The 13063-nt window shown below is 43.9% G+C and overlaps 1 protein-coding gene across 1 annotated transcript in view; it reads left to right on the top strand.

The window, feature by feature from the left end:
- ift122 (intraflagellar transport 122 homolog (Chlamydomonas)) overlaps nt 1-7559 on the top strand; it is a 265167-nt gene extending 257608 nt beyond the window's left edge. Inside the window, exons 27-28 of the mRNA XM_038812196.1 lie at nt 3240-3404; nt 4979-7559. Of these exons, the coding sequence (XP_038668124.1) occupies nt 3240-3404; nt 4979-5068 (255 nt within the window). The 3' untranslated portion in view covers nt 5069-7559. The remainder of the gene's footprint in view (nt 1-3239; nt 3405-4978) is intronic.
- Nucleotides 7560-13063: the final 5504 nt, after the last annotated feature.

Raw genomic sequence — 13063 nt, forward strand, 5'->3', positions numbered from 1 at the left:
GTTATCTATGGATGTTGCTTTATATGTAATTCAATGAAACATTTTATCGTGTTTTGCGCAAGTGATAATAGAAGAGATGGAATACAACAATTGGAGCAACTTTGGAACGTGGGATGGAAGTTGGTTGGGAGGCCAGAAACAGAAAATCTGAAGAAAGTTTAATTGTCAGGAAGTGAAAATGGTATTCCATGGGAATAGTACAGTAGCCTCAGTTTTTCACCATATCCAATTGATCGAGGGAATAGTGAGCTAAGTTCAAAAGTTCTTAGATAACGGCCCAGATCTACCAATCGCAATCGTGGCAAATGATGAGATGTATGCTGCTCTTGAGGGCGCAATGGAATTAGAAGTTCCGGGGAACTGATTTACACTCTCCCTTCAACAGAATTGACTCCATGGGGGCTGAAACTGATGGTCCTGTGAACTGTCCCCATTGGCTGTTGCCCTATTTTCATAAAAGGTCCTATTTTCATAAAAGGTAACAAATCAAAGTACTAGTCTTCCGTTAGCATAATACTAGAATCCATCATTGTACACATTTCAGGGCCATGGGTATGAAAATGTATTTTCAGTGACAGTCAGTACTGTTTCAGAAAGGCAGTTCAGCTGGGTCTACCCTCTTGACTGACTTCACATGCAAGCTCTGCATTCTTCTGTCACTCATCCCAGTTTGTTATTTCACATGTGTAAAGAGCTTCCCGACGGAGAGTGAGAGGAAAAGATCAGAGGCTGCAGCTTCACAATCTGGTTTTGAGACATGAGTGTATTGTTAAGGGTGCTTTACAAACTGAATACTTGGTGGAATATTTCAAATCCGTGTTTGCTATTGTGCAAGGACAGGATTGCTTAAACTCTCTGACGCAGTTAACGTGGGTTGGAGAATAGTGCAGCATGTGTGGGCAGAAAATGACTTCTTCAGTTTAATAACTTCAATAACGATGGTGAATGGACATTAGGACTGAAAATGTACTATAAAAACTTTAATCTAGATTTTAGTTTAAAACTACAGCCTAAATTAAGATTGCCTGTAGAATGGGTGGTGTTTCTAATCCAGTGACTAATGAGGAATAGAACATAGAACAGTACAGCACAGAACAGGCCCTTCGGCCCTCGATGTTGTGCCGAGCAATGATCACCCTACTTAAACCCACATACCCGTAACCCAACAATCCCCCCCATTAACCTTACACTACGGGCAATTTAGCATGGCCAATCCACCTAACCCGCACATCTTTGGACTGTGGGAGGAAACCGGAGCACCCGGAGGAAACCCACGCACACACGGGGAGGACGTGCAGACTCCACACAGACAGTGACCCAGCCGGGAATCGAACCTGGGACCCTGGAGCTGTGAAGCATTGATGCTAACCACCATGCTACCGTGAGGTAGCATGAGGTAGTAAATTGTCATTTATTTTCATGGAGGAATTCTATGCCTCCCCATTCCTACCCACCCCAGAGCTTCCCCCTCATATAACGAGGAGGTCAGGTAAAGCATCAAGCAACCCATCCTCCCTTATTCCTATTGAGGCCCTGTTCCTGGCCAATGAAAGGTCACCTGAGGATTTAATTTCACCTCTACTACCATAATTGGGCAGGTGAGGGTGGAATGAAGGTGACCAGTGCGAACCTTAACATCGCAGACTAAAAGGCCAGAAGGAAGAGGTGGGGTACTTCCTTTGGCATTACCCTGTGCCCATTTAAGTCACCCTCCAACCAAGATGGGACTTTCTTTTCCCACTCCCTTTTGTACCTCAATCCCTGGCCTCTAAAACCCTCTCACCCACCTTCTTGCTCCACTCTCACCCCCCCCAACCAAAACCCCAGACTTATCTTGAAGACTGATATCCCTCTTCCTTGTTCATTAGACTCCTCATAGTCCGAGCAGTGGCGAATATTATGTCCTGGGGGGAAGCACGATGGTGCAGTGGTTAGCACTGCTGCATCACAGCGTCGAGGTCCCAGGTTCGATCCCGGCTCTGAGTCACAGTCCATGTGGAGTTTGCACATTCTCCCCATATTTGCGTGGGTTTCTCCCCCACAAGCCAAAGATGTGCAGGCTAGGTGGAAATTGCCCCTTAATTGGAAAAAGTAATAATTGGGTACTCTAAAAAAAATTTTTTAATTTGTCCTGGTGTTGCTGGGATTACTCAGATTGGCTTGCAGCTCTCCCAGGTACTGAGGGGCCGAAGTCCCACTCCCACCTAGTTAAGACCAGCCCAGGGGAACCCGTGTTAAAGTTAGCAAAGATGTCTTAACCACGTAACCCCACCTTCTCCTGGAAAATTCACCCCACACAGTCATTACAGAAGGAGGTGGCTAGGCCCATTGAACCCAATCAGACCTACTCTCCCCTCACAGCCCTGTGAATTTATTTCCCTCTAGTTCCCATCCAATTTCATTTTTTAATTATTCATTCTCTACTTCTAGGACTCTCATGGGCAGAAAGCTCAAGGTCATTATGCTTGACTGTGTAAAAAGGTTCTTCCTTACCCACCACCCCCCCACCCCCCAAATCTATTCTACGCATCCTTATTAATTCTCCATTCTTAGGTCTTAGAATCCATAAAATCCTGACAATGCAGAAGGAGGCCATTCGGCCCATCAAGTCAGCACCCTACCCAGGCCCACTCCCCGCCCACCCAGCCCAATCCCCTGTGACCTAACCTGCACATCCCCGTCTACCAGTTCCAGCGAACCGTCTTTCTTTGTCTACCTTATCCAAACATGTCATAATCCTGTACACCTCCATCAAATCTCCTTCCAGATTATCCAATAGTTTGTAATTTCCACATTCAGATCTTATTTTCACTACAGAGTTTTCTGCAGAATCGCAGTGTTATGTTCTACCACACATATAATCACTGAGTCATCATACCAAAGATCATCTAGTTCTAGACTAGTAGAATTTTTTATTGTATAACTAAATGTGAGTTGGAAACTAATGCTAACAAACTGGAACAATCACAAAAACAACTAATCACAACAACGTCTTCTGCAGACTCCCCCTCGGTTAGTGTCACATGGTACAACTTGCCTCACCTAGTGGTCGGAGGTCAAACATATTTACAAGTACAATTGCATATGCATATCACTACACACAGTACTTGAAACTCATTGAACTTTTCAGAGTATCTCACAAATCAATTCAAAGACATAAGTATCTTGCAGGAATAGACAGTCTAATCCAATGATTCTTATTCTTATTCTTGTTGTTTTCCCGGCATTTCTTTTTGCAGCAAGGAAGCTCAGATTTTGTCCCAGTGATTGTGAATAGGGAAGTCCTGCAATCAATGAGCAGAAGGGATGTTCTGATTAAACGCTGGGCAAAGCCATTAAGGTGGCATTACTATCGATCACTGTTACCTGATGTCTCCATCACCATGTGCCCTACATGTTTCCAGGTGGGATTCTACATTTTGTTTACCATAACTCTTGTTACACCTCATTCATTTCTTAAAATACTCTTTCCCCCCCCCCCCAACTTCCAGCTATGTCTCTTGCAGCGAGACCCTCCCTCTTTTCCAGAGAGATCCTCCTTCTTTTCCGGAGTTACACTCCTTCCTCTATGCGGATTGATTCTTCACTCTCAATGATTTGAAACCTGATCAGCTCCCATTGACATCTAGAATCATAATAAAGTTACAGTACAGAAGGAGGACATTCGGCCCATCTTGTCCATGCCGCCCGAGCACACCCAGGTTCCCTTTCTAATCCCACCTTCCTGTACCCGATCCATAGTCCTGTAGCTTAGAGGACTTAAGGTGTAGATTTAGGTATATTTCAAAAGAGTTCAGAGTCACTGCCCCAACTCAGGCAGTGAATTCCAGACTCCCACTACCTCTCCAATTATTTAATTTCTTTCCTGTTCTGCATATCATATTCACGCTTTCCTCCCTTGAGCTTATCATATCTTTTTCCCTCTAAGCATCCATGATTCCTATGTCTCAATTACCAGAAACATCATCTCCAACTATACCCTTAGAATCATCACCACCCCACATCCCCTTGCATCTTCTACACTGACATTAAGAAATTAAATCTCTTCCCGCAATCACTTATAGCTAAACTTACAAGCTCCCATTACTCACCTGACAAAAACTAAGCAGGTTCTGATTCAATGTCAGTTATACACCACACCTGATTCTCTATATCTTGGTCATCCTTTCTAGCACAGTCCTCATCTTCACTGCCTCCAGTCCAAAAGACATAGACTTGATGGCTGGGCAACAGCAAATCACATTGAAACTCTCCCCTGCCATAAGTGTATACTACTTCAGAAATAGTAACAAAAATAACACGCACACCCCTCGCCCCAGCTGATTTCCCCCACTCAACTGCTTCCTAACCCTCCCTCTACACTCTTCAACAAGTGCAAAAAGCTCATGAGCCTCTTCACCGCTTAAATTGAGATCACTGTTCAGCTGCCTCTGCTGTTCGCCCCGCTTCCATCTGTCTAGAAAGCCAAGCCTTTCCCCCTCCCTGCTAGCTCAGAACCCGCATCTTTTGCCAATTTCTCTACCACCTTTCATGACTCCTGTCACACTTTCCCTTTCCTACTAATCTACTAACCATCCGATTTGTTTGCTGGACCCTGTGCTGAGTGTCTGCCTCATCAGAATTGCTCTTGTTTGGAATGCTTTCTGTGTCTTGACACCTAAAATTGTATACACTGATTTGTTGCCTAATCAGCATTTTGTATAGTTGTATCACTAGTTCTTCCATCTCATACTTTGTGCTTTGATTTATGTAACCCAAAATGCTGCTAATCTGTTTTGCAGCTTTATTTACACCTGCCCTTGAACTTTCAGGGAATTATGTATCTGAATCCTTTTCTCTCTGTTCATCCACAACCATCACCATATTTCCATTGAATGTATGCATATTTGCCCACTGGTATATTGTTTACTTGAACATTGCTTGATTGAGATCCTGTGTTGCCTAGCCCGACTTCACCACTGTTATCCTTCACCCACAGATGTTTCACAGTGAAGACTATGAATTGCTTGTCCTTCAGCATAACTGTTGCCCATACTGTCGCCGGCCAATAGATGAACCCGGTCTCTGATCAACATGGCACAACTAAAGAGTAAAAAGGATCTTCCCATTCCTTCAGTCCTAAGAATTTTGCAGCAGTTGTTAATGGTATTTAAGGCAGTAACTGTTGCACCTGGGTCTGCTGCACACTGATCCTCCAGAACAGGCTGTATATGTGCCCCTGGAACATACAGGGCTGCTGCCACTGTGGTTTGACAAAGCTGAACACAGAACCTGAAAGTGTTTGAAAGATAACCTGAAATGTTACTGTTCTTCTATTGAGTGAATACCAAAACCAATGAGGATTGTACATGATATGCTAAATGTGGATTTAACTGTGTGGTGATACCTGTATGGTGTGACCATTTTGTCCTGTGGTATGGGCACATGGTATGTGCGTAATGGTAGTTCATTCCCGACTGGCAACAGGTTCAGTTTTCCCCGGTATCAGCAGTTTGCCCCAACCACAACTCCCTGCCCTAAGTAGATGTTTATTTGAGAGTGATGTGTTGGTAGTCATGCTGGGCCATAACTTGATAATAACTTCAGACCCTGCAAACTGTAGAGCTGACTTTACGACTGTGCAAAACTGGCACAGAGCACCAGATGTGAAAGTCTGTATCCCTTTCATTGATTGAAGTACATTATTGAACAAAAATCGATCTCTCTGCTTGCATCTTTAAAATCATCTCCTTTGTGTTTACTGATATAAAAAAAATGCCAAAATTAGCTGAAGCAACTCCACAATCCACAAATTGGTGACTGACTGGTTAGTTCCTGTCTCCTTCTCCCCTCTTCGCAGAATAGAATAGAAACCAATCACTACAATGCAGGAGGAGGCCATTCGGCCCATCGAATCTGCGCCAACCCTCTGAAAGAGCACCCACCCTAGCCTCATAACCCCAGCTCCTAAAAAACAAGGGCTTCACTTCAAGCAAGAATATGTGACATCACCTGACCAGCGTTGCAAGTGTTTCTTCTCTGCTGAATGAAGGAAAACTGGACAAGTGTACGAGGGAGAAATGTGTAGAGGATTACAATGAAAGATCTGGATGAGAAGAGGTAGGAGGAGGCTCATGTGCAGCATATAAAGACCGACTGGTTGAGCTGACAAGATATTCCATCCTATGGGGTTGCATGATTCCCTCAATGCTGCTTTAATGCAATTTAAGTCCAGTACCTCAGTGGAAAGTTAACACATTCCCTATAAACAAAAATGAAGACAAATTTCCTTAATTAAACTCATCTACAAAAGATAAATGTAATTGCCAAAATATTAACCAAAAATAAGCTTCATTTGCCCATAATCCCTACCTTTCACTGGTTTAAATTGACTGAATTAAAAATCTCTTCATAGATATGTGAAGTGAGGATTAATTTTCTTTTCTCAGTAAATTTAATTGAAGCATTTAGAATTTTATTATCAAATGATGCCTATTATGGTTTTTCATTTTACACTGTGTAACTAACACAAACTTCTCATTTGCTAGATAAAGGTTATTCTACAGTATGTGATAGATGGGCAGGTTTCTAGTGATATCGTATCTTTGTCTGAGCCATTGTAGGAGCTCATCAACAGATAAAGATAGTAGGCAGAACCTCTGGTTTGTAGACTGATGGGGTGAACGTTTCCTCTCAATGGGTGAAATGAACTTTGGGTTGCCACAACTCAGTTCCCAGAGAATGAGCTTTCACAGCAACTATCTATATTTGTTCAGAAATTAATTTTTCATTTCTGACAGCGATACCTGCAAGCAGGATGCAGCAGGAGATCACACAAGTTAGGGAGATAAAATGGGACGACTCATCCCGTCTCCTGGTACTCCTTCCAGCTGGGCTGGACTTTGTCCCAGGAATGCTACAAAATGGAATCTTGCCCTCTCAGTAGTCAGTCTTATTTGGATTGGGTTCTGCAGGTCTCAGACTGATCATATTTGGATTGGGGTACATTGGTGTAGAGGGAACTTTAATTTGTGACTAACTTGACTCTGTCTGCCCCTGCTCTGAGATGGACCTGTCTAAAATGTTTTATTTCTTATTTGTAGGATACTTGAATCTGTTGTTTCCAACGTGAACATCTTCTGACCTAATTTTGATGAATAAAGAATTTGCCCCTGCCCCTCCCCCAGACTAAAGCATTGAGCATTATGCTGTGATAAGAAGGATTATTAGAATTATTCTTTGACCTTGTATGCTAGGAGGCTTAGAAGTTGAGTAGATGTTAGCCCGGTAATATATTGAATATCTTTCTCTCGTTGCTTTATAAGATGACAGTCAGGGTTTATTTGGACATACTTGAAGAAGATTGTGTTTGAAGCAGATATTTTGGACACCTTATGATCTTATGGTTTAGGTTTTATTGTCAATCTTATCATTTTTTTTTATCAGAGCTTGTTTATTTATATCGGAACTAAATTTACTGCAAACTCCCCTAATATTTTCTTCCAACTAACAGAACAATAGGAATAATACAGAGAACATTATGTAATCTTAATCCAGCAAATAAATATGTCTTCTTTAAATTGTATGGCGTGTATTCTCCACACTGATGGGACTATCTGTGTAGTTGTTTCAAAGTCTGCAATATTCCTTGTCTGAAGCATATGATGTGCCCCAATTTTCCCTAATCAAACATGCATTAGGCCAACAGCCCCCTGATATTACAGTGAGACAGTGGCCAAGGTGCCCCTTGGCAATGGGCACTGGCTATCACTTGGGATACAGTTTAAATGGCACTTGTTTCATTGCTTAACAAATGGACTATAAGGTGCAGCCTCTGAAGATAAATGGCATCTTGTGAAAATCACTGACAGTGTGGTTCTTTGGTTGAAAGAGGTTCTTAGATTATTAACATATTATCCAATAAGTTTTCTCTATGTTTAATGTTGCAAACCCAGAAACTAAAGATTAAGAATGTGTTTAATTTCACTACGAATAACAAATATTGAAATCCTGGTCCCTGTGTTTTCTGGTGTTTGATATATTTATAAATTCATATATACATTATTAAAAATAAATTTGTACCATAAGGTGTCCTTGGAAACTCTTATGTCATTATCTGTGACTAAAACAAATTTGTGTTGGTCAGCTGTGGACGCATGTTTTGAGAGAGATCTAATCAAAGTGACAGCCTGAGTTTACTGACCTGGGGATGCCCTTGTGGCCTTGGAGCAGTTTACATGAGGGAAGTGGGCCCTCCGGTCCCCTCCCCTCGGGTCCTACCAAGTTAAGAGGGCAGTGTTGCTAGAGGGTGAGGAGGTGCCTAGGTTTAACTGCTGAAGGGGTTGGAGAGCATTTGCACAGATCCCTCTTTTTGTGAAACCCCAAGATCCTGTCCACCTATTGAGCACTGGATGCCCTGACATGGCAGGTGAATTGCATTTGGGATCCAATAAGGGCAAGTGAACTCTCTTACCTGAATTCACATCCCTAAATCCCTCCATCCATGTAAACTCTCCAACCCATATTCACAGCCACCCCTTGTTCCTGTCATCTCATTAAGGGCAACTGATCACTTTCTTGTGTCACTCTCCAAACTCCCCCCCCCCCCCCCCCCCTTCTACATCCGAACCCTATCTCCTTCTGTATTTATCTCTGGGAAAAGCTATCCCCAAATGCCCCAATCACCATTTAGACAATTTGGTTTCCTCGCTCTGGCTGATTCCCCTGGTACAGCACTTATCTCCACTTGTTTAAGTATAAAATACATAGACTTGAAAGGATATGGCAGACAATTGGTTTAGCCATCTACCACCGGATCAGGCTGGACCACACAAAACACATTTGGAATACTGCGTGCAGTTCTCGTTGCCACATTACCAGAAGGATGTGGATGCTTTAGAGAGGGTGCAGAGGAGGTTCACCAGGATGTTGCTTGGTATGGAGGGTGCTAGCTATGAAGAAAGGTTGAGTAGATTAGGATTGTTTTCATTGGAAGGACGGAGGTTGAGGGGAGACCTGATTGAGGTCTACAAAATTATGAGAGGTATGGACAGGGTGGATAGCAACAAGCTTTTTCCAGGAGTGGGAGTGTCAATTACAAGGTGTCACGATTTCAAGGTGAGAGGGGGAAAGTTTAAGGGAGATGTGCGTGGAAAGTTTTTTACACAGAGGGTGGTGGGTGCCTGGAACGCTTTGCCAGCGGAGGTGGTAGAGGTGGGCACGGTAGCATCATTTAAGAGGCATCTGGGCAGATATATGAACGGGCGGGGAACAGAGGGAAGTAGATCCTTGGAAAATAGGCAACAGGTTTAAATAAAGGATCTGGATCGGTGCAGGCTGGGAGGGCCGAAGGGCCTGTTCCTGTTCTGTAATTTTCTTTGTTCTTTGTTCTTACTTTCCTCCTTTACGACGATCCTTAAAACTATCTCTTCAAACCAGCTTATGGTCACCTCACCTATGGTAAAGGCAAGGGCTGCATGGTGGTGCAGTGATTAGCACTGCTGCCTCATGGTGCCGAGGACCTGGGTACGATCCTGGCCCCGGGTCACTGTCCCTGTGGAGTTCGCACATTCTCCCCGTGTCTACTTGGATTTCGCCCCCACAACCCAAAAACAAGACGTGCAGGGTAGGTGGACTGCCCCTTAACTGGAAAACTTTTAAAAAATATAAGACGCTACATTGCCCCTCCTCTATTTGAATGTGTTTACTCTGTAGCCCCAAGACTAAGACAGCCCTCTGAATTGGGTGGAAGAAGAGGTGTAGTAGGACAGGCAGTGATGCTGCATATCCGCCTCGGTACTCTCAGAATTGAGCTGAAACATTTGGGTCAATGGGCGCCATTCTGTGACCCCGTTGCGCCCGGCGCGGATAAGGGTGAATAGCAGGTGAGGGCAAAATCAAAATTCTCACCAAGCGCAAACCAGTTTGCAATTCACCCAGGCCACACTCAATAGCGAGCTCCGGATCTCGCCCAAAAATGGCAAGAACATAATTAACCCTAATTTGTATTAATTTCAATCACATTAACAAGATTGAATGTCAAATGCAGTGGCCTCTGTGTCGTTTAGTACTCCTTTTCAAAAACATGAAACTGGCTCAATGGCTGCTGAGGGGAACGGAGGAGGTGAGTAGCCATTTCCATTTTCAGGCATGTAGCTCAAGGGCACTGGAGCTGCTGCCCCAGTGCCTGGAGGGGCTGGGGGACCCTTTGGAGAGTTGGGCTTGGTCAGGGGGCTGAAGCGTTCCAGCAGGTTGAGGCTCACCCCTAGGTCAGGGGCTTTGCGTCTGTGAGGCCTTCAAGCCATCTTTAAATACTGTGGAAACCCATAACAGGGGGTCTCCACAAACTCTGCTGCAACTTCTATCCTGAAAATTTGCCCCCTTTGATTGTGACCAGCCTTTAGCTTCACAGCTGAAGGCTTTTTCAAATGAAGAATTGGCCTTGTTAGTTATGAGAACACTTCACACCCCTCGGGCTGTGTTCTTCAATTCTGGGGCTATGTCCCCTCACCAGCGTGGGAACAGAGGCATTTTATGCTCGAAAAAATGGCCACCGATCCCCTGTTTTGCTGGGGGCTAGTAAGACGGCAGCGAAGAGCACCCAGCTCTTGCTGCCAAAAATAGTCCCCCATTTTGGCAGGCTTGTGCACCCTAGACCACCCCCCACAGTGCCCCAGCCCCGAATAATGTCCCCCCCCCCGCCCATGGATCGGCCCTCCTCCAACTGTGGCGGCGCTGGACTGAGTTGGCCAATGATTAGAATAGAATAGAATCCGTACAGTGCAAAAGGAGGCCATTCAGCCCATTGAGTCTGAAAGAACACCCCGACACAAGCACCCACCCTATCCCTGAAACCCCACCTAGGGGCAATTTAGCATATCCAATTCACCTAACTTGCACGTCTTTGGATTGTGGGAGCAAACCGGAGAACCCGGAGGAAACCCACTCAGATATGGGGAGAAAGTGCAAACGCCACACAGACAGTGACACGAGGCTGGAATTGAATCCGATTCCATGGTCCTGTGAGGCAGCAGTGCTAGCTACCATGCCACCCAATTTTTTTAATATCTTAGAATTCATAGATTCCCCACAGTGCAGAAGGAGGCCATTTGGCCCATTGCGTCTGCACCGACCTCCGAAAGAGCACCCTACCTAGGCCCACTTCCCTGCTCTACCCCTATAACACTACCTAATCTGCACATCTTTTAGACATTTCGGGCAATTTAGCTAGGCCGATCCACCTAGCCTGCATATCTTTAGACTGGAAGGAACCCAGAGGAAACCCACGCAGACACAGGGAGAATATGCAAACTGCACACAGACAGTGACCCGAGGCCGGAATTGAACCCGGGTCCCTGGCGCTGTGAGACAGCAGTGCTAGCCATTGTGCCACTGATCCAATCCCCTCAATGGATAATATCATGACACTGCTGAAGCGATTTGAGGCTTTTTCAGGGTATACATTAAATTGGGAGAACAGCGAGTATTTCCCGGTTATGCCAGTGATGAAAGGAGTCAACTTAGAGGTGTTGCCATTCCGTCTGACAGGTTCCCATTTTCGATACTTCCGAATTCAAATAACTCGTGATTGGATTCACCTTTGAAAATTAGATTTGCAGAGATGGAATAACCTCCCTTTGTCCTTGGCTGGCAGAATCCAGTTGGTAATAATGAATGGCCTACCGTGTTTTTTATTTCTATTTTAATACTTACCGATACTTTTACCTAAATCATTTTTTCTGGAAGTAGAGAGACTGCGTTTAACTTAAATGTGGGTAGGAAAACAAGCCAGAATCCTGAAAATGGTTCTCCAGAAAGATCGGCAGTCAGGAGGCCGACCAAATCTTTTATCCTATTATGGGGCAGTAAATACTGAAAAGATACTGGGATGGTATGGGGATTTGGAGGAAATTTGGGTGCAGATGGAGTCGGCCTCCTGTCCGGGGTTCGAGCGTTAGGAACGGCTACATTACCCTTTTATCCCGGTAAGTATTCTCAAAATCCAGAGTAATCTCCATATTAAAGCTATGTTTCGCCATCATTTTAAACAGGGTGTGGTGTCAAATCTGATGCTGATTTGGGCAAGTCATATGTTTGAAGCGAGGACATGTGACAGTAGATTCTGGAGAAGAGAAGGGTTATTAAAATGAAAGATTTGTTTATGGAAGACCAACATGCGAGATTTGAAGAATTAGGAGCCAAATATGGGCTTTTATTAACGTAGAAATTTGAATATTTATAGGTGTGTAACTTCACGAAAAAGAGTTTTCCATCTTTTCCAATGTTATCGCCTTCCTTGTTATTAGAGAAGATTCTGTCATTAATAAGGCAGAAGGAAGAAAACATGTCTGAGGTTTATGAATGACTTATAGTTGAGGAGGCCGCATCCTTGGTTGGGATCAAAACCAAGTGGGAACAGGAACTGGAATTCGAGATTCTACGAAGGCCAAACACAACATCATCATATGCTAGATTAGGATTAATACAATTGACGGTTGTGCAGAGAGCCCATTTGACCAAATTCAAAATGAGTAGGATATTTGTGAAAGTGAAAGATGAATGTGAACGGTGCACAATTAGCTGGGCCAATCATGTGCATATGTTTTGGGCCTATCCTGAGCTCAGAGATTTTGGGTCCCCTTCTTCAGTACAATGTCAGCCATTCTACAAATCAAATTGAATCCCTGTCCTCTCGTAGCCGTATTTGGGGTATCGGACTTGCCAAAGGTGTAGACAGGGACTCGGCTAATGTTCTCCCCTTCGCCTCAGAAATTGCTAATAGGTTTGTACTAATGAGTTTGAGGTCACCTTCTCCACTAGGTGCCTCAATATGGCTTGGAGATCTTATTAAATTTTTACATCTCAAAAAGGTTCAATACACCATGAAGGGTCAATGATGGGTTCTACCAGAGATGCCAGGGCATTCATTTATACTTTAAAGATTTGATCACCATCAGCTGTTCAAGGAAGGGATTTTTGTTATTGGAAAAAATGTATGATTTGTGATGGTGTATGATTTTTAAAAACTGAATAATTTATTTTATTAACACTGAACAGTCGAGCTTCATCACTGAGGAACCTGTTG

This window comes from Scyliorhinus canicula, chromosome 11 (genome assembly GCF_902713615.1).
Source record: "Scyliorhinus canicula chromosome 11, sScyCan1.1, whole genome shotgun sequence".
Taxonomy (NCBI): domain Eukaryota; kingdom Metazoa; phylum Chordata; class Chondrichthyes; order Carcharhiniformes; family Scyliorhinidae; genus Scyliorhinus; species Scyliorhinus canicula.